The 25,980-nt window shown below is 50.8% G+C and overlaps 2 protein-coding genes across 2 annotated transcripts in view; both read right to left on the reverse strand.

Moving 5' to 3' along the window:
• Positions 1 to 11,634, reverse strand: part of LSP1 (lymphocyte specific protein 1) — a 47,749-nt gene extending 36,115 nt beyond the window's left edge. The window contains exon 1 of the mRNA XM_039728466.1: positions 10,965 to 11,634. Coding sequence (XP_039584400.1) covers positions 10,965 to 11,044 — 80 coding nt within the window. The 5' untranslated portion in view covers positions 11,045 to 11,634. The remainder of the gene's footprint in view (positions 1 to 10,964) is intronic.
• Positions 11,635 to 11,794: 160 nt separating this feature from the next.
• Positions 11,795 to 17,547, reverse strand: TNNI2 (troponin I2, fast skeletal type). The gene is made up of 8 exons (XM_039728520.1): positions 17,434 to 17,547; positions 15,549 to 15,578; positions 15,358 to 15,364; positions 13,538 to 13,579; positions 13,145 to 13,273; positions 12,662 to 12,751; positions 12,355 to 12,531; positions 11,795 to 12,043 (listed from the first exon to the last, which is right to left on the reverse strand). Exons 2-8 carry the CDS (start codon positions 15,554 to 15,556, stop codon positions 11,945 to 11,947), a joined length of 552 nt encoding a protein of 183 aa, XP_039584454.1. The 5' UTR covers positions 15,557 to 15,578; positions 17,434 to 17,547; the 3' UTR covers positions 11,795 to 11,944.
• Positions 17,548 to 25,980: the final 8,433 nt, after the last annotated feature.

Genomic DNA, 25,980 nt, shown 5'->3' on the forward strand with positions numbered 1-25,980 from the left:
CTGGGATGGAGATAGCAGCAAGATTCTGGGGGAAGCCACAGAGCTGCAGCCTCAGGCAGGCTACACCCGGCTCCTGCTCTCAAACATTGCCCCCTCACCAAGTCACCAAGTCGCCTGTGCCTCAGTTTTCCCAGCCATCAAATTGGGCAAGAGGCAAAAAATTCAGCTAAATCTGGCTTGCCTCCTTGAAACACTGATATTTCAGGAGATAAAAGAAGTGCAAGAGTGTCTGATGAAGGACTAAGATAAAACAAAATGCTAAAACAAATTGCCCATCTGCCACGCATTCAGATTGTTGTTCTTCCTCATGGGAGTAGTCTTGGGAGGAAAAAACAGAAGAGTCTTTCTCCCTAAACTGAATCTCTGTGTGCTTTTTGGGTGAAAAGAGAACCTCTGCTATGCCAAACCAACAGGTGCCTGGACTTGTACCTAGCAAGTTCCTGCCCTGCCCTATACTTGCCATGATGGTGCTCATGGCATGGCCTGCCCATGTTCCCCAAGGTAAGAGGGAATATTCCTCTGGCTGTCTGCAAAATGGGAGCAGTTATGATGGAACCACTCTGCTGAGACCTTCACCTTCCTTCTGCTTTCAGTCCCTCTCATCTCATTTACACGTTACCTTTCGATCTCTTCTGCAGAAATGTTTCTTGACTCCTGGTAAGCTGAAATGGGGAAGTTGCCCATGAAATACGCCAAGAAATCTCAATAAAAAAAAAGGAAGTACCTGCTCTCCCTTCCCCTGTCTCTTCATTTCAAAACAGCTTGGTTTTTTTCCCCCTGCAGGTATTTACTAGGCATCACCTAAGTGATTATGAACAACAAAATCCACAAAGCGAAGACATTGATGCTGGCCTCACTCTGTGGGCTGCTCAGATGGTGGCACACTGCATATTTTTCTTTCTAAATTCAGTGAGAAGATGCAAGAGATCCACCACAAAAGATCTCTTGCTAAAAAAAAAAAGCTTGTCCCAGCCCTGCAAGTGCTTGCAGGCGTAATTAGGTTTAAGCATGTGAGCATTCCTCTTGACTTCACCACAATTGGCCAGAGTTGAGATGAAGTGTGCACCTACAGGGTTTTTGTTTTGGAGAGAATCGGCCCAAACCTGCCACTGACTCCCATGGTCCGAGCCAGGCAAGGAGGCACCTTGAAGGAGCCCTGGCAGGCAGGGATGTAGCTCAGCAGCCATGGGCCGGCAGCAGCTGGGGCTGAATGAAATCACTGCAAGCGTTCTTCATTCAGAATGAAGGCAGAGATGCCAGACGATCCTCAGGGAGCCAAGGAGGGGCAGGGAGGAATGCAGCCACTGCCACCGGGAGAAGGCAGGAGCCTCCTGGAGGTAACAGCACACTGCTACCTATGGGAGGTGGAAGTTTCTGTGTAAATGGGCAGAGGAAAAACTGCTAATTCCCCCAGCAAGAGAGCCTTGGCTCCGCACGGGTTTGACTCCCAGAGGATGCCAGCATGAGCTCCTTGTCTTGAAAGCACTTGGCAGACTTCCACCCCAGTTCCAGGACAGACTGCCTCTCAGAGATGGGGCTTTCAGTGAACAGGGCTGACAGAAAACATGCTTGGATGATGAAATGCAGGGCTGGGGAGAGGTCATGACATTAGCTCTTAGTGGTCTAAGGTGCTAAGATAATTTGGAAACACCAGAAGTGAGGCAGTGAGGAAGGGGGTCCCTTAACTGCAACAGGCATCAGGCTGAGCTCTGTGTTCCTCCCAGGGAGAGAAATTCCTGGTACTGAACTCTACCTGGAAAAATCTTTTAAGGTGGCAGGGCCACTCGACCTCTGGGGAAGGCTTCCTGCCCTTCTCCTGGCTTTCATCTTTGAGAAAGATATTAAATATTACAAGAAAACTCATCCTTCCTCCAGCATCAGCAGGGTCCTGCAGGACCACAGGGAGAAGAGAGCAGGGCAGGACCCACAGCTTGCAAGAAGGGGAATGGACAGGTCACTATCCCCATCTCTGTGGGGCAGGGAACATTTAAACCCACTATTCAAAAGCACAAAGGACATGCCTACAGAGAAATCCCAGGAGAAATCCCACATCACTGCCTTAGAGTGCAGAGGTACCTTGGGTCCCCCTCCTCTCCTGCCCCTCACTGCCACGTGCACCAGTGTGAGTCACACCATGTGTCCAGGAGCAGTAAGGTCAGCATCAGTCCCACAGCTGCTTGGATCCTTTCACAGAAACAAATCCCCTGGTCCCACCAGGAAGTGGGTAGGAGTACGGTGGACACAGGAAGAAAGAAAAAAAGAATTAATTCATCTGTTATTTTTTGGCACAGTTTAAGCTAGGAGAAACACCGTAAATCTCTGCAGCAAAACACCACCCCAGTACAGGAACTGGAGCACCCAGGAGCACACTGTGTGGCACTGGAGTTCCCCAAAGCTCTTCCCAGCAGCAGGGAAGGCAGAGAAGGTGAAATGCTGTGAGAGAGAGCGGGTCTGCCTCCATCCCTGTGGGAAGGAGGGCTGGAGTCCCAGAGAGATAGGGCTGCACCAGTTCCCGTTAATTACACAATCATTCTGCTATGTAGTTGCAAAATCAGTTGAAGGCTCACACATGGTCAAAGGGGGAAAAAAAGAAACAAAAAGAAACAAAAATACCCTAGTTCTGCTAAATACAGCTCAAGCATTTCTCTCCAATACTGCTGGGATGTCAACCACTGTCAGCATAAGCCCCAAAGCACAGTCACTGCAAGGGCCAGTCCTTTACAAGTGCCACCATCTGCCAGCATGGTTCCCAGGGGTCCATGCCTGCATGTCAGTGGTGGGATCCCACCCTGAGAAGATGTTTCCACAGGGACAGCCTCACACCTTCAGCAAGGACTAAGAGCCCTGGAGCCTCTCTCCCAGGTAGAGACCCTGTGCCTCCACCAGCAGCCCCTAGGACAATGGAATAGATGGGGGTGATCTCTGGTTTTCTTTTTAAATTATGCATCTTTCCCTCTGCCATCCCACACCTCTCCCCCTATCCTGACATCCCACCAGCCTCTCCTCACTAGGCACATGCATCCAGAACTTTGAAGCCACCTCACCTTCACCCTGAACTCCCACTTAACTCAGTCCACCTCACCCTGCCAGCACTCACTTTCAGGCAGCCAAATACAGAGACCAAGACAGGCAAACAAGAGATAATCCTGAGGAGAGAGAGGAGTAGCAGCCAAGAGCAGCACATTGCCTGCTTCCCACCAGAACAGCTCTTCAGCAGCACCAAAGTGTGCTGCCAGGAGGGCAGGGCGCCCCACCTCTGCAATTAGCTCAGGGTGCAGGGCAAGGAGTCCAGTGCGCGTGGTGCTCCCCAGCACCCCTTCTTCTGTCCTGGCATGAGTCAGGAGAGGATGTTCCCAAGGCAATCCACGACCCCATGGGTGTCCGTGCTGCAGGCAGGAGCCAACTCTTTTGGCTCAGGGCTGTTGCTCAGAGGAGCACCATGAAAAACACGTATCATTGTGGGTCTAAACAGCCAACAAACACTGTCATACAAAGTCTGAAATATTTGGCATGGGATCAGTGATGACTTTCTTCCTCTGACATCCAAAGAGGCAGAAATGAGAGGGAATCAGAAGCTGGATGTAGAAGGAGCATTCTTCTTCCTCTACCCCACTGCCACCTCTCACCCTCACACAGAATGGAAAACAGACACTCCCTGGGGAACTTAAGGGGTACATCCATAAACCTAAAATCCCTAGGTTCCATCATGAAGTTTGCTTCATTTATCAGTGAGAGTGGAAGATGGAAGTTTACAAGCCTTGTAAGAGAAGATGCTTTTGCCCCAGGGGTGATACACACAAGGACAAAGGATGGATTTAAAAAACAGGGGAAGGAGAGGAGCATTACCAGGGCAGCCCAGCAGGGTTAAAGGAGATCTGGGCTCCTCTTGCACCAAGGGCTGGGCAAACAGCAAGAGACCACCTGAGCCACTGCAGTGAGCCACCATCCAGGTTTCCCAGGGACCAGGGCTAAGGCCAAGTGACTGAGCCAAGCCCTGGAGGAGTGCAGCTGGCCCAGCACCATTTCTGATACTGTGCACCGCTATCTATATATTATGTTAAATCAACAAAGCCATTGGGAAAGAGACAGGAAGACAAAACAATGGCTGCAGATAAGACACTCCCATTCCACACAGGAGGGTCATTACAGGACAAGAGGAGAACTCTTGGCCCCGAGGAGGCAGGCTCCATCTCTTAGGGATGCTTGTCTACCGCAAGGCCAAGAAGCAGGACAAAGGATTCCAGCCAGGATGGATAAGATGTAGGCAGCTGCTGCCAAGAGGTTGTCTTCCCCCAGCAGACACTGTAGGGAAAATCTGAAAAAGGCCTTTTTATAGCATCACATTGCTTTGTCATGAGTCTCTGCTCAGCAACATTTGGAAAGCTGCTGAATGAATTTGAATTTTGAATGTCTATTTAAAATAAATGGAGTGGTCTTTGCTTTCATTAGGTGGATTAGATGGACACTGGGCAGCTGAAGACACCTTCAGACATCTTCCATGCTGGGTACAAGCAGTGCAGTAGCAGTAACAGAGGCACCACCTTCCTTCAGCAGGTGGCATCTGTGTGACACGTTTAAGCATCGCCCAGAGCCATGCAGCACCATTTGTGGATGGGCCCGTGGGTGAGTTCCACTGCACTGTGAGTGCAGCCCTGTCTCAAGCCGTGCTGCTCAGCTGACCACACAGCTTTCAAGAAGTAAAATACAGCTTCTGCCCAATATAAACTTATTAGTTCATCTGCAGCTGGCTCCAGGCTCTGATGCAGCACCGTGTTGTGCAACACAAGCAGTTTTAGCAACCATTAATCTCCGCTTTACACTGCTGGGCTGTCACTCCAGCTGGGGTCAGAGGAGACTGGATGGATCAGAAGGAACTCCCGAGCACCACTGGGTAGTTCCTGCATCCCTCACTTCAAGCTGCTCCTTGTCCCAGGGAAAGGCACCTAATATCAGCTTGCCCATATCCATCCATGCTTCCCTCGCTAAGCTGGGCAAAAGACAGGAGCTGTTTTGAAAGGGCTCGCAAAAGCATCATCATGTGTTCAAAAAGCTTGAAGATACATGGCTCCATCAAGGCGGAATATCATTAATGCTCCAAAGCGAGGCCCAAAGGAAAGCTGAGAGGAGCCTTTCTGCACAAAGGGCAGCTAATGCTGTATGCAGGAAGATGGCACCTGGAATGCAGAAGCAGCAGAAGAGACAAATTCCACCCCCAGGAAAAGGTCCCACCAGAGCAGGGGTGCACAGCCTGTGTATCACAGTAGTCTGCCCTTCAATACAGCTCAGCTTGGGCAAAATGCTGTCAGCTCCTGGTATGGGAAGCTATGTGACAACTGCAAGGAGGCACTTACTTCAAAAGGAAATTATTATTGTCATCAATTTTATTGGGAGAGAACTCTGCCCCTGCTAAATAGCTGGCAGCCGTGATTGTTTGGGGTCTGTCAATAATTCAGAGTTTGTCAATGCTAATGGCTCCAAAGCAAGCTTGCACTGGAAACTGCTTCAGCAGCAGAAAAACACAAGCACAGAAGAAGAGATCATATTTTCCAAGCTATCTGGCAAGGACTTGATAAAAGGCACTGCACAAACTGTCTAGTCAGCTGCAGCAAGCAACAGATACCTAGAGCTGGGAGAGAGGCTTCCTTGGTAATGCAGAATGAATCCCTAACAAAAAATATCTGGTTTCAAAATGAGTGCGTAAGCAAAAGAACAAAAGGCCTCCAGCTGATGCAAACTGGCAGAGCTTTCTCTGTGGCAGGCAGAGGGATGGTGCTGACACACACTGGCAAAAGCATTTGGGCCTACATGTCTGTGCAATAGCAAGAGAAACGCAAATAAACTGAGCTCCAGCTAATCTGAGTCTTGCTCTCCTCAGATCAATTGCTTGCAGATTGGCCCCAGCTTTCAGACCACTGGATGGAAGTCACCAATTAAGCCAATAGAAGCCCACTGACTGCCATTTCCATTCATTAATAAATCCAGCTGGGTTTGCTCGCGTATCTGCCTCTCTATCCATGTATTTCTTGGACAGTTACCAGATGCACCAGGCTGCTGGGGACCACCACTGCTCATGTGGGACAGGCTGAACCCAGGTAGCTCAGGGTTTGACACTCCCACTGAACATGGACTGAATATGGAGCTCTGCTGCCAGCCCCAACAGCCCATCCCAGGAGGGACTTGCTTGAAGTAGCAAATAACAGAAGATATTTTGTCCTGCCTTGCTGCCAGTTCTCCTGCAGGGGATGGGGGCTGCAGGAGTGGAGCCCAGAGACCTGCACATGAGAAAGACAGCTCTGAGTGCCGAAACCTGGGATTAAGGACACTTCAAAGGCTGCCTCACACATCTGGTGTGTGTTAGGATGGATGCACTGGCAAGGAAAACATACATGGGCTCCAAGTGGGGCTGGTTAACCCACTCGTGACTGAGCCTCTGTGGAACATGAGGACAGGCTGAGGACTGTGAGACACCTGGCCAAGCCTCGGGAGAGCAGAGCTCAAATCTCACTAGTGGCCTGTGCTTCCTACCTGATTCTGGGAAATCAGGGAGTGATTCAGGTGCCTGAACATAGAGTCAAGTGTGGGATGCCTTGGGTTACCTCAGACAGCTGCCAAGGCCTGGCAGATGTCACACAGGTCGGGTAGGAAACCACCTCTTCTGGGTACCAAACCACAGTGGGCAAGTTCTACAGTCAGGGCATCCCTTCCCCTTCCTGAACATCTCAGCCTCAGCTGTCTGGCCTTGCAGTAGAGATAACCTGTCCTCTATCCCTGAGGCAGTAGCCACGGGCATAGCCACAGAACACCCACCATGGTGGCACCCTGGCCTTGGCTGGGCACCATGGGTGCTCCTCTAGCACTGATCATACCAAATTCATGTCATGCAGGACAGCTGCTTTCCCGGAGTGTGCAGCACCTCCTAGGATGTATTTTTTGACCCATACCAGATGGCCATAATCCAGAACAAACCTGGGTAAAGAGGCCTGAGCCCCTTTCATACACCCCTGTTTCTTCCTTTCATTGATGTACATCCCCAAGGCTTCTCCTCATGAAAGGCTTTAGGACAGAACCACACCATGAAGATCCATTCCCTGTGCATTTGGCTTCAAAGGATGCCAGAGCACCCCCTCAGTAATCCCAAAGACAGCCTGAGGAGGAGTTTATTGGACTCATAAAGAAAGAGGAACTGCAGCTACAGGAGGTCCAAGCTGCTGTGCAAGCTGGGGGAGCAGAGCCCTCCCTGGGCTGCTCCAGGTGAGCAGGCACCATCCCTCCCAGGCAGGTTTGCAAAGCTGGACTGTGCCAGGAGAACAGCATGGGGAGGGTGGAGTGAGAGCACCAAATCCTTGCGATGCTCCCTCTGAGCCCCACTGCAGGTTTGCAGTCAGTCAGAGCCAGATTACACTCTCAGGAGCCTGGTGGTCATACCAATGCCTCCTGGAACCTGAGCAACAAGTTCGGGTCAGGATTCCCACCCCCCTCAAAGAGAAAGCTGTTCCCAACAAAAACATGACACTGAGGAGGTCTTGGAGCACCTCCTGGCCAGGTGGTGTGTCAGTGTCCTGACAGAGGCAGCAGCCAGGCTGGGTGAGTGCCTGGCTGGGAGCAGGCCCAGCTCTGAAGAGAGCACCAGGGCAGCAAGGAGTCAGCTCAGCCCCCAGGCAGACCCCACAGTTGGGCTTGTGGGTCACAGGGGTGACAGATGCAAAGGGGGATGCAGGCAGAGCATCAGTCAGGGCTGGATTAGCAAGGTCAGTGAAGGTCAGAGCAGAGGGGCCCAGGATCCCCAGGGCATCCCAAGGTTAAGCATTTCCCTGCTGCACAGCCAGCCCTTCCAGTTATCACAGGGTTTTCAGATTTGGGGAAAAGCCCTAAACCCTCTGAAGTAAGTTCACCTTACAAAATCCAGGGCAAGGGATTCCCACAAACTTCAGAGCCAGAGTTCACACCAGTAGTTTTTAAAAAGCCAGCCTTTCAGCCAGCAGAGAGTCTTCTGTGTTTCAAAAAGCAAAGTGCAATTCAAATGAAGTCTGCTGGGCAATCCCTTGCTTTAACACACACTCCTCCAAACCCATAGCTTTACATAGCAAAATAAGCCTGGAGGGAAGGCGAGGCAAGCCAGGCTTAATTTATTTTTTTTCCTCAAGGAGAAAAGGACAGTGAAGGCACCTGATACCTCCTATAATTAGAGACAGTTCTTTATCCCTAATGCCACTGCCAGACCACCTATATCCAATTTGGAAACCAGAAGTATAACCCAGCTTCATTAAATAATCCATCTGGTCCTCCCCTGTTAATTTCCCTACTATTTTTCCACTTTAATGAGCCCAGCTGGGTCAAACTGTGACCAGTTACTCCTGGGCAGGGATCAGCCATCCCTCCATTCTACCCACAAGGAATCTGGTGCACTGAGGGGGTCCAAAAACTCTCCAAGTATCAGTTTTCCCAAACAGCCTCCTTCCAGCCATGGGTATACTTAGCAACAGCAGTCATTTCAGCAAAGACCCTTGAGACTCCTCTAAGGATCTGGAGAATTCAAGACAGCTGGGGATGGACGTGGCAAGGAAAAGCCTGGGGCTTGCTGGCACAGCAGAGCCTCTCCCCAGGCAGTGACCATACATGGGCTGCCTGCCCTGCAGCTCATGGGGAGGGAAGCCCCAGGAGCACAGAGGCAGGGGAATTTGGGAAAAGCCAGTCTGCCTCCCAGGTGCAGATATCTGTGCAGATATCCTGCAGAGCACAGCCCAAGGGACGTGCCCAGCCATGGGTGTAGGAACTAAGGGCAGGAGTTACCTGAAGTCTCCAAAGCTTTACAGAGAGCTCTGAGTAACAGAGCCTGTGCACACTGAGCTCCCAACCTCTCCCCATCAAGGCAGGACAGGCCAAGCAGCCACCTCTCCAGAGCTCCCCCCAGCTTCTCGCTTATTTGGGAATGCTCACACCTCAGCAGTTGCCCATATAGCAATTCCAGTTCATGGAAGAGAGCATAACACCAGTCTGGTTTAAGCAGAGTTACAGCAGCATCAGCAGGGCTTTGCCAGCATGTCCCAGTTTGTATGAGGAAACAGAGTAGGCTGTGTTTGAATTAATATTTCTAGGACATTTTCTAATGCATGCTGCTATATACACTGGGCACAGTCAAATAGACAAGGTTCATTGTCTATGGAAACACAGCACCAAGATTTCTCTCCTGACATCTCCCACTGTGCATTACACCCAGGAGCCTTGGGATTTACTTTCCCGGCAGCTCCATCACAAGATGGTTGCTCTGACATCCATCATGATTTAGGTTGTCCTTAGAGCCTTGTCCTGCCTCCATCTCTACATGAGTCAGCTTGAAAAGAGCTTTTTCATCAAGGAGAGGAGATCAGGGAGATAAGCTAGCCACAGGGTGAGAAAAGGTAGACCCAAACAGCAAATAAACATTTCCTTCCTCCATTTTGGGAGTGGAAATCACCAGAGTCTAGCAAGCGTTTAAACAGTACAAGGAAAAGCAAGAGAAGTTTAGAGCTGCACATGAAACTATTATACAAATTGTAAGGGAAAGTAGTTCTTCATATTTTTAAAACAAAGAGGAACTCATTTCTGCTCACTATTTTTGCCATCAATTTTCGTATTTCATTAAGATTCTAAAAACACAGCTAGAGAGGAAAGGATGTGCCACCCTGCTGTCAGCATTCACACTCTTTTTAAACAAGGCTGTAAGGGTCTGTGTGCTACAGAACAGACTCCTCCAAACAGCCTTTTATTTAGCTGAAACTCCAGCAGGAAACAGAAAGGGGAACAAGCTGACCCAGCCCCACCAGCAGACCCCAGTGGTGGCCCTGCACGCACCAAAGTACCTGCACTCCCTGCAGCAGAGGGGAGCAGGAAGGTTTGCTGCCTTGGGCCCTGCACAGCACCTGCTCCTTGCTGCTGCAAGGTGAGCTGAGCCTGAGCACCGGCACAGCCAGGCAGGAACAATGCCGGGAATCACATCCATCCCGCTGCTGAGGAAACCCCTGTGCTCCCCCAGCAGCCAAGGCTTCCCCTTTGTTCGTGTACAGAGCCTTGCAGCACCTTTTGAAGCTTCCAGTCCAATCTTCAGCCGCGGCTAATTGCTGTCAGGTGTCAGCCGAAGCACCTACTGCAACCACTGGTGACAGGAGATGACACACCTTTCTCCTCTCTTTGTCACTCAAGGGTTTTTTTTCCTATCAACATTAGCTGTGCCAGCTCTCAGAAGCCTTGGGGAGAAATGCTAATGTGAGCTTTGAAGCTGGAGGTGAAAAATCAGGCAACCTCCCAAGCTCCCTGGATGCTCAGCCTGAATCCAGTCCAAACCTGAGCACTTTGGGTGATGCACTTTGGCCGAGCTTATCTGTCTGCCTCCACCACAGACAGATGTGGTCTCTGCTACTGATCTGTCTTCTTTTAGCCCTCATGGAAAGCTGTCTGTATTCAAGTGAAGAGACCCCAAATTTTACAGTCTCTCCTGGTAAAGCAATAAAGCAGAGCAGAGGCACAGGGAGATATATAATTTTACAGCAGCCAGCCTGAAACATTGGCAGGTTAATTTGGCTGGAGACATAGGGGATGCAGCAAGAAATCAGATGTGCCCAGCAAGGAGAGAAGGCAGCTGATCTCCACATTAGAGAGGTCTTAGAGATGGGGCTGCTTTCAGCTGCAGAGCAGTTCCAGGTCACCAGATCTCACTTGAGCTTTCCTGCTTCTGGAGCTGGGGTTGCCACTCAATCAACCCCTTCCCAAGGATTTGAAGTTCAAAGGGGATGAGACCTTTAGGAAATCTAAGCCTCACCCTAGCTGGAGAAGCTTGTCAAAAGCCTGATGGAACATCTGACCTATTCCAGCCTCATGGGTCATCATTGTTCTGGCTGCACATCCTCCTTTCCCTCCATGCCCCTCCAGCTTCCCACCTTCCCAGCATCCTGGGACTGGAAGGGAGCTGTGGTGTCCCCAAGCCTCACCTCTCGTTCTCCTCAGGGGATTCATCTCCCACTTGGCTCACTCCTTCTGCACCCTCCTGGCACCCCTCCGAGTCTGACATCTTCTGCCCTGGTTGGCACAGCAGCCCCACAGACAGCTCCAGCACCAGGGTGCTGCCACTGTTTCACTTTTCCTGCGCTCAGCAGAAGTGAGCTGTGCCGGAAACTTCATGGGCTGAGGGTTTGGGGGGATGGGAGAGGCCAGAAGGAAGGTGAACTTGGGTGTTTGTTTTGTTCTCTTTTAAAAACCATTGAGGCTGATTTAAGATTTTACTTGTCGGCAGCTAAAAATTTGGAAGTCCTGGGCTAACCCAAAAGAAAAGTGGGCAGCATGGACATCCCCGCCATGGCAGGGAAAGGAGTGACCCACTGCCCCCCCACCCCCAGCTCCCCATGCCACTCTGGTGACAGCCAGCATCTCTAAACCACAGCACCCTACACTGTACCAGTCCCAGGGTGCTGCTGCAGGTGCTGCCAAGGTTCTCCTGACTTCACACCCCTCAAATCCCACCAGAGCCAAAGGGTCTGCTTCTGCCCTGCAGATCCCACCCCTCTCTCCCTTTGTCGGCTCTTCCCCACAGCTTCCTGCTGATGCCATAATGGGCTGAGGTTCTGCAACACCTCCTGGGGCTTGGATTGTTGTCTCTTTGTCTCTTCACCACTGGGGAAGGGCATGAGCACCTGCAGCTTTGGACAGGGACCAAGAGCAGAGAGGTCCCCCATCTCCTCAGCACAGCCCTGCCACAATGAGGCAGTTCCTGCTGGCACCATGGCATGAGTCAGGGTCTGGCCACCCAGGCAGGCAACACCCACCTCTCCCACCAAAGCTTTATTTACATCACTGCTGCCATGATGCAGCTCTTCACAAAACTAGAGAGAAATGGCTCCCAGTCAGCGCCCCTGATCCCGGCGGGGCAGCGGGGACAGCGGGGAGAGGAGGACAGCTGTGGAGACACAGGTGCTTAGGACTCGCCAGCCTCAAACATCTTCTTTCTGCCCTCCATGCCGGACTTCTCCTCGATGTTCTTCCTCCAGTCACCGACATCACGCAGATCCTTCTCCTGGGGGAGGGATGGTTGCATTGGTGTGAATGGTGCCGTGGTAAGAACCCACCTGGCCCCAGCCCCACACCAGTCCACCCATGGAAACCCCCATGTCAGCTAGAGGAACCCAGTTCCACCCATGCTATCCATCTTTTTGAACTGCACCCTCCTTTTTCAACATCATGGGTGCCAGAGAAGGAAACACCGAGCAGAAAGAAGAACATTATGGAGAAAGAGTCATTCTGAATCCTGTCTATCTTACAGGGAGTTGTGAGCCCTGAAGGGTGGGGGCAACTCCGGTTAGGGAAAAAAGGAAGAGGGAAGGATACCTTCTCAGTGTCCTCCTTCTTCACTTGCTTCAGGTTGGCTCGGAGGTCCATGCAGACCTTGTGCTTGGAGCCCAGCAGGGCGCGCAGCATCGCGTCAGCCGACATGCGCACCCTGCGCAGCGGCGGCCGCTTGAACTTGCCACGCAGGTCAAAGAGTTTCTGGCTCAAGTCTTCCAGCTGGAGGGGATGAAATGAGGGGGGTGGAGAGATAGGGGCATGGGTTCAATGAGATGGACCCAAGCAGTGCAGGGAGGCATGAGGAATGGGCTGCAGACGCCCCTGAAGGATGGCTCCAGAGGAAACTCACCTCCTTTGTAGTCTTCTGTAGCTTCACCTCTGTGTCATACCTCTCCTCATCCACTGACTCTATCTTGGCATGAAGCTTTTTGCACAGCTCCTGGGAAGCAAGTAAAGAGGGATGTTGACTGCTAGGACGCACACATGATTCCTCTCTCCTGACCCCTCTGGCTCTGAAAGCCCTCAGTCCAGAAGGCTAGATGGGATTGAGATGAAGAGGGGCTTGTCAACCAGCTCCTAACCTCCATGCTACTGGCTGCACACAAATGCTGCCTCAATACAGCATTTAAAACACATCTTTCCTGCCAGCCAGACCATTTTTGTTTACAGAGACCCCACCTGCCTCTCAAGCCAGCTGCATGTTCATCTGGCTCCACGGTAACACAGGGTGAGGAGAGGGTCAAGATGGGAATGCCAGTCTAGATTCACCAGGCTGACTGATGGAGTCAAATCTTTTCTGCTCCAGCACTGAAAGCGTTAAAGTAGCCTGTACCTGAAGTTCCTGCATGGATCCTGGGAGTGACAGAGGAGGGCAATGCTCTGCCAGGTAGTTTTGCTTCTCCACTTCTTTGGCAGCTGCTTCCTTTTCTATTTCAGTGACAGCAAGCTGGAGCATAGCACTCTGGAAGGCAGCAGGAGAAGCGTCAGCGCAGGGTGGAAGCAGGGAAGGAGGGTAGGGGGCTCACTGGGGAGTGGGAGTCCTGATGGAGAGGGGAGTTCCCATAAATACCAGCATTTCCAAGCAAGGGATAAGACAGAGACCCAGTAAGGAGTGGGGTGGGACTGCATTGTGGTCTCTTCCAGTAGGGAGAGTGCTGAGAGCTGGCTGGCTTGGGATGGGAGGTGGGAAGGTCACACATCCCACAGCCACAGCAGTGCCACGTACCTTCAGGTGCTGCCGACGGGCAGTGGCTGCCCTCCTCTTTTTCTGCAAGTGGAAGGAAAGACAAGAGAAAAGAAGGTTATCAGGTGCCCATTCCCCTTTCCATTGCCCTTCTCCATGCAATGCCACAGCCCACCAAGGAGCTGCAGCCCTGCCAGGGAGATGGCTCCATCCTGACACACAGTTTGTCCCCAAACCAGCAGCACTCAAGGAAGAGGCTCCCTGCTGAACCCGCTTTGCCAACCTCAGGTACCCAAACCTCCAAAGTCCCAGAAGAGAAGATAACAAGGGTGATGAACTTGAAAATATATGTATAAAATTTGGCTTCAAACTTGGCATCTTGGGACTTTTAGCCTTTTCTCTAATTTCCTCTTCACTCAGATGTGTTTTACATTGTGCTCAAGCTAATGGCCCCCATGTTCCTGGGCACTCAGGAGCTGTGGGATGTCTTTCTGAGCAGTCCAGAGCATGTGTCCTTCTGACACTCTGGTGACAAGGACAGCCAGGCAGGTTGAACATGAAGGCTGTGTAATTTCTTGGAGCTGGGAAGACCCAGCACAAGTGATGCTGAAGCAGGGGTTCATCACAGCTGGAGGACAGACCTGACCACGGGCTGCCCTTCTGTCCCTGCCAAGCTGGACCAGCAGCCACAGGACTCCAATTTATAAAAAACCCACAACTTCTGCATTTCAGCTCTTTCCTGAGGATTTCACTGAGAAGACATGGCACGGCTGAGTTGGGCTGGCCCAGGGGAAGCACATCTGATATGCTGAGGGGTAGGGAGTAGAAAGCAGCACTTGGGTGTGGGTCTGTGCTACAGAGAGGAGGAAGTGGATAAGGATGTGCAGAGTGAAGTATAACAAAACCTGACATGTCTCACATATGTAAATGATGCCACATATGTAAGTGGTGCCAAGGCCCTCCTGATAGGGCTGGAGGGCTCTGCAAGTAAAAGGCACCCAGCTCAGAGATGCAGCACACTATTAACCATCAGTCAATCAGATCCCTTGAGGTCTATTAGCCCAGGGCTTATTCTCCATCTGAAAACTGGTACCTTAGCAAAGAGTGTCCTCCCAGCCTTTTCTGGGAGGTCTGGGCTTGACAGGGAGAAAAATAACATGTTGGTTATCAGCACCATTTTGTGGCATTTCTATGTCACTGACATCCTCTTTTCTCTCAGTGAAAACAAGCTGGAGCTCGTGGTGTTGCAGACATATGGGGAGATGCCAAGCAGAAATGCAGGATGAAGCAATTCACTAAGAGGAAATGTGGAGTGACAAAGCCACAAACAATCCTCCCACACCTTCCCCTGCATTTCTCCAGACACCCCCAGCCCCACCTGGCTTTGCCAGAAGCCAGAGAAAACTTGCTAAGAATGAAACTTCCACCCTGCTCACACTCCCCTGGATCTAGGTCTCCTTGAATTGCCTTTGGGAAGGGATTTGTCAGTGCTCAGTGGGTAGAAAATGAAGGGCTAGATGTGGGGAAGGAGGAGAGGATGCGAGGCCAAAGGCGGGGTGGTGGATGGATGATGGGGGAGAGGCAGCTCTGGACCACTGCCTTCCCAGCACCATCTCGTGGCCGGCTGGGGAAGCAGGAATGGAGGAAAAAAAGCATCTACCTCCAAGCCAGGGCACAAAAAAAAAGTCTTTCAAAAGGGATTTTCCTTCATGTGTTTACCAGGAGGAGTCAGCAAGAAAATAACCATGAACCATTCTTCCCCCACACACACTCAGCAGCTGATTTTCCTAGGGAGGAATGGTGGAGCCAGGACTGCTGCCATAAACATTGCTAAAGGAAAAACCCCAGCAAAACACACTTACCTCTTCACTGTTCAGGAAAAGCAGATGGACAAGGAAAGGAAGGAAGAGAAAGGGGAAAGAGGAAAAAAAAAGGACAGTTAGCATCCTGACTGGAAACAAGCAGAAGAATCTTGACAAGCATAAAAGTTGATGGTTGAACAAAAGTTTTTAAATGCCAACAGTGTATTAGAGACAGAAAAATGGGAACTTACTCAGACATCTTGGTTTAGATGGTTGTGAGCCTGAAATGAAAACCAAGAGAAAAAGTTAACAACTATTCATGCTTGTGGTCACTTTTTCTGTGGGTTTTAAACACACTTTTTTTTTTGTGGGTTTAAAAACAAAGCAAGACTACTCTAGAAAATAAAAAGAGGAACAGGTCTTTTCTTATTTCTCAACTTCACCAATTTTTCATCATAAAGGGAACTGCAGTTTGTAGACAAGAGACAAACATCTTCTCATAGCAACACAAACCACAGCATCAAGGGACTTCTGGAAAAGACCAGATGGGGCTGAGCCAGAAAAAGAGAGACTTGTGACAGTGATTCCTGCAGGTATGTTTCTTGTCTGACACCCAAAAAAATCCATTTTGTTCAATGAGGGATGAAAAGGCAAAAACTATTTTCAGTTTGCTGCTTTACTTTGCCATTCAACCTTGCTTCACTTCATAAAGAAGAAATATTCTAAAGCCAGCAAAGGGTCGGCAATGACCCCAGGTGACAAGGAAGGACTTCAGAGGATGCTGCTGCCACTGTAGGCTCTCATTCTGTGGGACAGGGGAGCCTGTTATAGCAGCTTCAGTGCAGCTGGAAGTTGTGGTTGAGTTGATACAAGCACAAAAACATTCCCTAGGCAATCCCTTGCATTTGCTTTAAGTGGAAATTTTACACATACAACACAGAGTATTAGGGAAGAGATGGAAGAGCACCTTTGGTTTGCTGTAAATGATTTCCTCACAAATAGAATTTTACTTTTCTATCAGAGCAATATCTACTTGCATCGCCTAAGCCTGTCCTTTGCAGAGCAGACGAGGCCCCCAAACGCAGCCTGCAGTCCTGGGAGGCTCTGTCAGGAGGGGAAGTGTTAATGGGGGCTCATGCCCGAGGCAGGAGGCACAGCTTGCAAAGCCAAGGAAACTTTATCCTGGAAAATGTGCGGGCCCATCACATTACTTCAGAGAGGAGGGGTGGGGGGGGGAGGGAAAGTGCTTCTAAAAATGGCCAGGGAGCTGCAGAAGGAGCTGCAGCTGTCTCCTGGGACGGCAGCCTTTCCGCGGTGCCAGCCCCGTGACTCGGGGCGGTGGCGGCGATGCGGGGCGCAGGTGGCGGGGCGAGGAGCCCGGGCTGTGTCCATGGACATCCCTGCCCCGCACACGCTCCCGCTCCGGCTGAGGAATGCGGGCTGTGTCCATGGACATCCCTGCCCCGCACACGCTCCCGCTGCAGATGAGGAGCCCGGGCTGTGTCCATGGACATCCCTGCCCCGCACACGCTCCCGCTCCGGCCGCGGCCACGCCGCGGGGACAGCGCCGGGCTGCAGCTCGCTGCCCACCTGTTCTGCGGGCAGCACACCATAAATTTGGATGTCGGTGCCTGCCCGAGGGTGTTTTTGGGCAGGAAGGCGCTGCAAGGGCACGGTAGGGAGCTGAGGAAGGGGTGTAAGCAGCGAGCACAGCCGAGTCCCGCAGGCAAGGATCCTGAATCCTATGGCCCCGCGGAGGTTAGCGTTAGGCTCCACATGCCCTCGCCACTCAAGCTGAGAGCACAACCAGCCAAGGCAGGGGAAAGCATGAAATCGGAAAGAGAAAAGCTCACTGGAAGAGACAGAGCAAACCTTTCCGAGGCACAGACCCTCTCCAATCAGCAGAGGATGGAGGAAGTGTTATTCGCACCCCTGTTTCTCCCAGCAGCCCACCCCACCTGGTATTTATCTCCTTAGGACTCAGGTAAGTAAATCTGCTCCCCTTGCACCCCTGTTTTTCCCAGCAGTCCACCCCCACCTGGTATTTATCTCCTTAGGACTCAGGCAAGTAAATCTGCTCCCCTGTCACTCCCTCAGAGCAAGCTGGGTCATTAGCAGACATGCAGAAAGGCTCACCCAAGTCTGGAGAAAATCAGAGTCGTGCTGGCTGGACGGGATGGACAGACGAGCCGCAGGCAGCTGGCTGAGTAAGGAGGTATAAAAGGGCTTCTCGGGTGGCTCAGCAGAAAATCCACCTTCTCTTTAAGGGCATGGAGACCTTCTCAGACCAATGATGTGCAAGAGTCCGCTGTGCACCTCCCTTGGCCGGGGCAGGCCAGGCCGGCAGGAGAACAGGAGAGGGCAGCCCCCAGGGAAGGAGGGGTGGGGAGGAGGAGAACGTCTTCTACCCGTGGGATCTGGAGGAGCTGGGAGGTGTTTTTCCTCAGAAGTGCCAAGTAGGGAGCCTTCCTCTCCCTTCTCCTGCCACCAACCAGTCAAAATAGATGCGGCTTCACATCTGTGGGGAGCCCAGGCTCCCTGCACACAGCCATCCATCTGCAAGGCCTCTAATTAAACTTTCCCCTTGGATACAAAGAGTGGCTTATCCATGGACAAGGGCATGACTCAATTTGCCTTCAAGGGCTTGGGAGCAATTCTGCCCTTCAGGAGGAAGAGAGGAAAGAGCTTGCACCCCAAATATCCACTGCCAACAGCATATGCAAGAGCAATCCCTTAATAAGCCATCCAGCACTAGCATGCTTTTCTAACCTCAATTATTTCCCTCCCACAGTATATACTTGTAGCTCTTCCCTGTGTGAAATATTTCAACACAACTCAGGCGTTTTGTTTTTTTTAAAACAAGCTATGGATCTGCTGCAGGCAGTCTCAAGTCTCAAATCCAGCCAGGGGCTGGGCAGAGGCAGCAGAGCATGGGGGAGCAGCTCCATGTGACAGCAAGAAGGGTAATCCCCTCTGTGGGATGATCCAGACCCATATCTCCATGGATCTGAAGGAGAAGCAGGTGGAAACGTGGCTGGAAATATTCCCCAGCCCTTGTCACAGCAATGTAGAGAGTGTGTGTAGGGGATCCCATGGAGACAGGGACCCAAACAGCTCCTGCTCTCCTCCCCCAGGCCAGGCGCTCCCTCCTCTTCCAGCCAGGGCTCTTTAGGCTGATTCAGACATGGCCCTGACAATATTTTGCAGGTGCCTCCCAGACATTATATAGATAGTGGCAAATCCCGTGCTGCAGGCCCCCTGTTTCACCATGCTCAGCACCACGCAAGTGCTGCTGCAGGTGCTGCTGAAGGACAAACAAGTCCTTGGTATGGGGCTGGTGTCTGGCGGGGCTGGTGTCTGGCAGGGCTGTGCCTGGTATAGGTGGAGGAGGGAGAAACCCCTAGCGTGGGCAAGGCTGGATCCGCTTGGACCCACAATCCCACTTGGGATATGTCCCTTTGAAATGCTGCAGCTACACATTCTGGCCTCTGCTGGCCCATCAGTCCTCCAGAGAGCTGCTCAGCTCTTGGTGGAGGAATCAAAACTGGGGGAGTTCTCCATTCGAAATTCCCCACAGGCAGGGAGTTTCCTTCAGCTCTGTGAGAGGAAGGCATCCTGGACCTCCTGGAGTCCAGGCATGCAGCACAGCCAAAAAGATCTGCTCAGAATTTCAAGGGTGTGGTTATCACCTTGTGACAGGAAAGTGTTGGCCTGATATAGTGGAAGAATGAAGTTCAAAGAAAGAAGTCCCATGAGCAAAATATTGGCCAACAGGAGTGTTTGTAGGATACAGGAGGAGTGGATGGTGAGGTGTGATAATAGGATGAGCAGAAGGTCAGGTCTCCAAGTCTGCAGAAGGCTTTCCTTGGAGCTGTCTTACACAGGGCTTAAGTTGCAAGGCAGCTCTCCCAGAAAAAGAAAGAAGCCCCAGACTTAAATGGCATAAGGATGAAACCCAGTGAAGAGAAGGAAGAACAGAAAAACAAATCTGTGTCAAAGTTAGGAGCCATGGTTAACATTAGGAAAGACAGAGGTTTCCAAAGGAATTATATAAGTGTTTGAGTGATTAAAGAACAAGTTTCTTGCAAAAAGCTCAATGAATGCATAAGGAAGCTCCGGGAACATCCTTCAAAGAGGTGTTTGGCTCTGAATACTAGGTATTAGTGAGATAATTAGGCAGGGGCCAGGAATGCACTGTTCATACTTGGATACTTTCCTATGGAGCATCTGACCTTGTTCCTTTCCCTCATTTCCCTCCACCTGAGCTAGAGGAATGCACCATGGGTGTGGGCCACCATTCCAAGAGCACTTCCACCATCCTGTGAGGTCAGACAGAGGGGAGACCTGTCACACACAGGAGCTTCTGCATGATGTTTAGAGGGGTTTTTTACTCAGGTGTAGCTTTTCTGGGCCAGGCTCCTCCACGGAATCACCATGTGTTGGAAGGATGAGGCTGATAAACCCACGCAAGCTGCTCCTCATGACACTCTCCTACACCTTTACACCTTGCCTCCTCTTCAGCATCCCACAAGGATCAAATGGAAAGGCACTATGACACCAGATTAGCAAAACACAAACATGCTGCTCAGCAGCAATGATGGTCACAGTAAAAGTTCAGTCAAGATCACTGGGGAAACCTGTACTTGACTGCCCTTTGCTTTCCCAAAATCACATTGCACCAAAGCAAAGCACATGGCTCCCATCCTGCCCAGGACACACCCGCTACCCTCCAGTGTGTCCGTAAAAGAGCTCCCCATTTCTCTACTTCTGCTGACACCAACCCCCAGGAACTCTACCATCACTTTCACACCTTTGTGCCAGTGCTGTCCTACATCCCACAGCTACAGTCACCTCATTTGCCCATGGAATGGGATTAAGGTTTTTGGCTGTTCCTGTACAGGGCAGCTGCCAACCAACACAGCCACCCTGTCCGTTTAGCTCCATGCTATCTTCCTTGACAGGGAGTGCTGCAGGCACACGATGTTGATGCCCTCAGGCTCCAGCAGGTCCTGATGACACTCCTCCTGTTCAGCAGATACATCACAAATTCATAAGCTGACAGCTGCTTCATGCTGTGTTTGACCATCAGCTGCACAATGATGCACACAGGACCCTGGGAGAAGCCATCCCAGCAGTGGATGAGGACACAATTCCCTTTTTCCAGTGAGACTTTGATATCCCACAAACAGGGCTGCCCCATTCCATGACAGTCCCCATGGAGCAGAGCCCAGATGTCAGCCTTGAGGTGTGAGCAGAACCCTCTCTGTGGCAGAGGTAGGGATGACACTCAGGCTGCCATTGCTGGGCAGGCAGCTCATGTCAGGGAAGCTGTCACTGCTGGAGCTGTCACTGATGGAGCTGTCAGTGCTGTCCAGGCACAGCCCTGCCCACTGTTGGTGTTCCCCAGGTGGATGCAGTCATTACCTGAGTGATGATGGGTCCGGTGAAGGGGCAACACACAGGTTTCTGAAAAGTGGGTTCCTTGGGATGCAGCTTTTTCTTGTTCCTCCTGAGGGATTTCTTGGAGCTGGCATGTGGTGCAGGGGGCTGAAATTGGGCTCAGAACAGCAGCAAAAAGACGGACAAGTGACAGGAGAGCTTGGCCTTGAAGGGGAGTCTGCTGGAGATGGCAGGGGAGGAGCAGGGTTGGGACTGGATCTGTGGGCCTGCATTAGGGACCCCATGTTGTGGACTGCCCCTCTGCTCTCAGCCTCTTCCATCTGCCAAACAGTATTAAAAAAAGGACTGGTGAGACCAGAAAAGCTCATCTCTGCAGCTGCATGAGCAAGGAGACATGCAAAGCAATCTTGCTGAAGCAGTCATTGCCTCCTGCTGATGGTGCTAAGAAGAGTGATCAGGGTATCTTGCCACGTTGCAGGAGTATGAACACCACATCCCCACCCTCCTCTTCATTCACCTCACTTTTATAGTCACCAGCTTCGGACAAGTGCCTGTAGGAACAGAACAACTCCCTATGGACACACGGAAGTATTCACACATGGCTGCTTTTGATGTAAACACTGGCCTTGAAGAGAAACAAGGCATTGTAATGATCCCTTCCACTCCAAAGGGACACTTTTTGGTGTGGGCTTCCAGAAGAGTTTGCAGCTCACTGCAAGCTGGAGCCTGCAGGAAGGGCTGCATTTCAAAATGAAAACACAGAAGGGTGAAGAGAGGCTTGAGGGAGAAGGTAAAAACCAGGAAACTCCTCTGGGTGAAGTCCCTTCTGACCATGGTAGCACAGAGGGGCTTCAGTCTCCAGTGATGGAGAGTCTGTGTTCATAGCCAGGGTTAGGATCACTCAGTTCACAGCACAGCCCTGGACACAAACCTCACTCCTCTGCGGAGCTTTTCTCACTTCTGCCCCAGACCAGAAGCCTTGGACTCTTCCTCAGTGTGGCACTTCCTCCATGACCCCAGGCTGAGTTGGCAGCCCCCTGGAAAGTGAACACCTCTGACAAGCACTGCTCTGTGCCCAGGCCTTCAGCATTTAATGTGTACAGGAGGTGATCCCTCTGGAATTTCCACCCAGCTTGCCCCTGGATAGTATTACCGAAGTGACCCAACACCTGATCACAATCCTTCATGTGTATGCACATCCTCAAAGCCTGGTTAAGACCAGGGTATGACCCAGAGCGTGTCTGGAGAACAGGCTGAGACCTCTGTGTGCTCAAATGAGTATGGCTGAAATATGTGTTTGCTCTCAAAAGGTCTTTCAGGCTCTCTGTGCCAAGACAAAGCAGCAGCAAGAACATAGTGTTAGTTAAAAAAAAAAAAAGGCTACAGAGTCAAAAAAACCCTGATAAATCACAAAGCTCTTCTCTCCCCAAGATCAGCAATTGCTCTACAAACAAGTAGCTATGCAAGGAATGATTCTCCAGAATTTACCCATTCCAAGCACACTGGCTTTTTGTAAATGCTCTGTGACCCCAGACACCTCATTTTACAAAGAACACCTGTCAGCTGCAAAGATCCTTGGCAGCCTCACCTAGCTGCACACATTGAGAAAGCCTTGGTAGAAGACAGCTGCAAGGAGATGGGCCTCTGGAAGCTCTTCTGGAGGTGCTTCTAATCCAGGTTTGGCAATGGAGGGGATGAGCTCAGAGTAGGAGAGGGCTGCGCCAGGAAATCTCAACACCCAACCCCACTGAGCATCTCTCAAGAACATCCCCAAAGCCAATTAATCCAGAGTATCTGGAACATTAATGTTCTTTTATAAAGGCAGACTGAGCAAAAGTTGGGGGTGGTGTGGGATGAGTGTATCCAAAGCAGAGAAACCTTCAGGAGAGGCCTTTGCAGGTATGAACACATCCTCTGTCACATCCAGAGTGAGCACCAAAGCCAAGTGTTTTAACTGGACTGTCTTATGTGAAAACCTTTGTGCCAAGATTCAGGCTTCTATGTCTAAACTGCTCTGACTTGTATGTAAAAGTTAAGAGGAAAATGCTCTCTATCCAGGACAAAACCAGATGCCAAGTGGGCTGGTTTCCACGTGAGACAGGCACCTCTTTCATGGGCACTGGCTCTTCACTGGCTCTTCCAAGAGGGCAATGTTTCTTTCACTAAGTCAGCAATGACTGATTCACTCAAAGTGCCTGTTTCCCACAGAGAGATTTTCAGGCTCAGACAAGGACATCTGCAATGTCCATGTTCACGAGCAGGGTGATGAAACACTCGTTTGCAAACCCACCATCTTCCCAGATGCTGCTCACAGAATGTAAAATACAATACAAGCTGAGTTGTTTGCAGGTCAAGGCCTCTTTTCAGCTCAGTTAAACTCCTTTTCCTAACTGGCTCTGTGCTTGTTTCTGCAGTTGAGTGGCAATAAGTGCCTGCAGGGGTTTCATCACCTCTCTGTGAAGTCAGCAAAGCTGGTTGAGAAATTCCCATCTTGTTGACATGCAACAAGTCATCACTGATGGGTACCCATTCACCCAGAATGCTGAACTTCAGGGAGCACTTTTTGCCCAGCAGCATAAAAGCTGTGCAATCCTCATGCTGCTTCTCCTTTGGTTCCATCCTACCTAGACCTGAAATCTGGAGAAATGAGAAGTCTGTTTTTTCCAGGTCTGCCCACAAAGTTCAAATTGGAACTTTGGGGAGCATCTCTGTGCACCCATTATTATTCCTGTTTCTCAGACTGGACTGTCTGGGGCTTCTACCCCTCCCTTCCTGCCCATGGCAGAGCACTGAGATGTAAAGTGGTCCAAACAATATTTCTGTATCCAGAAGCAAAACAAGCCCAAGCTGGGGCAGGAACAGTCCCAAACAGAAGAGCCCCAGCAGCAGTCAGAGCAGGGGAAAGGGGCTGGGAAAATGGAACAGAAAAAAAGGGAGAGGAAAAGGTAGGAGAATGAGGATAGAGAAAGGAAACTAGGGATAAGGATCCAGGAGCTGGAGCTTTTAAAAAATAAGCCCATGTATGACAAAAGTACACATTTTGCCCATAAAATTGCAAGGCAAAGAGATGCTAGCTAAGGAATATTTATAAAGCAGGCATGCTTGCTCCTAGTGAGAAGAGCTTAGATGCTCTCCAGCTCCCAAAAACTCTAAGACTAGCCAAAAAATCTGTGGCTGGAGGACAGCCAGCCCATACCCAGGCCGAACGATGACAGCCCGTAATCATTTTTGTCTCACTGCAGACGACTGGTGACAAGCACATATGAGGCTCAGCCTTCTCCTTGTGCAGCCCTCCCATTTGATTTCCTCGAGTGCAGGGACAAATAGCCAAAAAAAATCACCGAATGAGGGAATAATTAACTTTGGGAGGGACTTCTGGAGGTCAGAAGTCTTGGATCTGGATGTAAATAATCGAGATTATAAATCTTAATAACAAACACCTCCATTTTCACTGCTTCTTGTCTCTTTTAACAGACCTCTGCTTGCCCCAAGCCCTGCTTTTTGTCCTGCCACTGACCTGCAAAGCTGCTAATTAAATGCAAAGAGACAAACTCCCCAACAACCACCTGGGCACTTTGGATGGATTGGATCCCTGCTTTTACCCCCCTTAACCACCAGCAAAACCCTCTTTGCCCCTGTGGTGGAGGATCAGGCAAAGGCTGGCTCCTGCCTCCTGGAAAAAGCCACTCCAGCATTGCCCCATGGCTGTGCAGCCATGGGAACGGGCTTGCACAGCATCGCTGCTTTCTCTGCCTCTTGAACAGGGAATCCATCTCCAGAAGAAGAAATCTGGGCTGCTGAGGCTCTAGCGGGGGCCAGAGACCAGATGACACAGGGACCCAGCCCAGAGCACGTACTGCCCTGCCCTCTAGATGCAGACAGGGGAATACAGCACTGACAAAAGCTGAGCAGTTGGTTTTCCCCCTCCCTTACTTCTCCTGTCTCATCTTCCACCCTCCAAGTGCAGGATGAGCACTGGTGAGGTAGAAGATGCTCAGACATCTGGCTTTGATCGATGAGGGACAACCAGCCCCACCAAGGCCACAGGGAGGTGAAAAGGAGATGGCTTGCACACGAGACAGGGCTGTCTGCCTCCCTGCAAACAGGCTCCCGAGCAGGCTGCGTTCATTTGGGGTGAAATAAGGCATGAAATGAAGCCCAGATCCACCAGCCCTGCTTCAAACAGCTGCCAGCAGACACTAAGAGGATCCTGCCAGAGGAGGAGAGTGCTCAAAGCTGTGCTGTGAGCACACAAGGCTTACTGAGAAAGAGAAATGATGACGGAGGGAAAAAGCAGCCTTGGCGGTGCATTAAAAACTGGAGCTGGGTGGAGAACATCCTCACCTGCTCGCCTCTCCCTCCTGAACAAACAACTCAGTTTGCTGAGATTTACTGCACAAAGGCCCACTCCAGGTTGCCCAGAGCCAGCCCAGCTGGGTGCTCACTCCCACATTCCCCGGCCTTTCCCTAAAAGCACCATGGGCTTTCCTCTCCAGCTCTGCTCACCCAGCACTGCACTGGTGATCCAGGCGCTGAACAAGGCCAGAGCTGGAGAGAGAAGGGGCAGGCACTGGTATGGGGAGTAAGTAATGCTTCTCAAGGAGGGGCTGTCTCTGTTTTGGGACTAATATGCACATACTTTTATGCCCAGCTCCATAAATTATGCAGTGAACCTCAAGGCTGTGACTTCAAAATAGGGGGACTGGAAAAAGCACACATACACACACACAAAAATGAGAACTGCCATTTCTGGATGCTGCATGGCCCTAAATCACCACAACAGCATCACCAAAAACCAACCTGGCAATAGATTTGGAACCCCAAACCCAATTCAGAGATGTTCCCTTCTGCACAGCCTGTTCTAGGCTGATTCTAATGTGGAGACTGAAGGCTGAGTCTTTAAAACCTCCCTTTACAAGTCTTTCTCAGGTGACTGATTTCCTCCTCCATCTCATTAGCGGCTGCCAGCAGATGCTGTTTCCCCAGCAGAAGCCACACTTCACTTGTTACAGTCATCTCAAAACCACCCTGTCATTTCTCCCCTCCTCATGGCCACAGCGAAGCCTGGAGAATATTCATCAAGAGGCAGACACAGCAGCAGCTTTTTATGGTTAAGCTCAGGTCATTAATCTCTATCGAGACCTTTCATAATCTTCCTCAGCTTCATGTTTGTTTAACTCTTGGGTAGTCACTCTGTGGAGCTCTGGGTAATCACAGATTAACTGCTTTTTAATATTAATAGCTTTTCATTAATGTGCCAGGCTCTCTCCCCTCCAGAGTGTA

This window comes from Passer montanus, unplaced genomic scaffold (genome assembly GCF_014805655.1).
Source record: "Passer montanus isolate IOZ18808 unplaced genomic scaffold, ASM1480565v1 scaffold65, whole genome shotgun sequence".
NCBI lineage: Eukaryota > Metazoa > Chordata > Aves > Passeriformes > Passeridae > Passer > Passer montanus.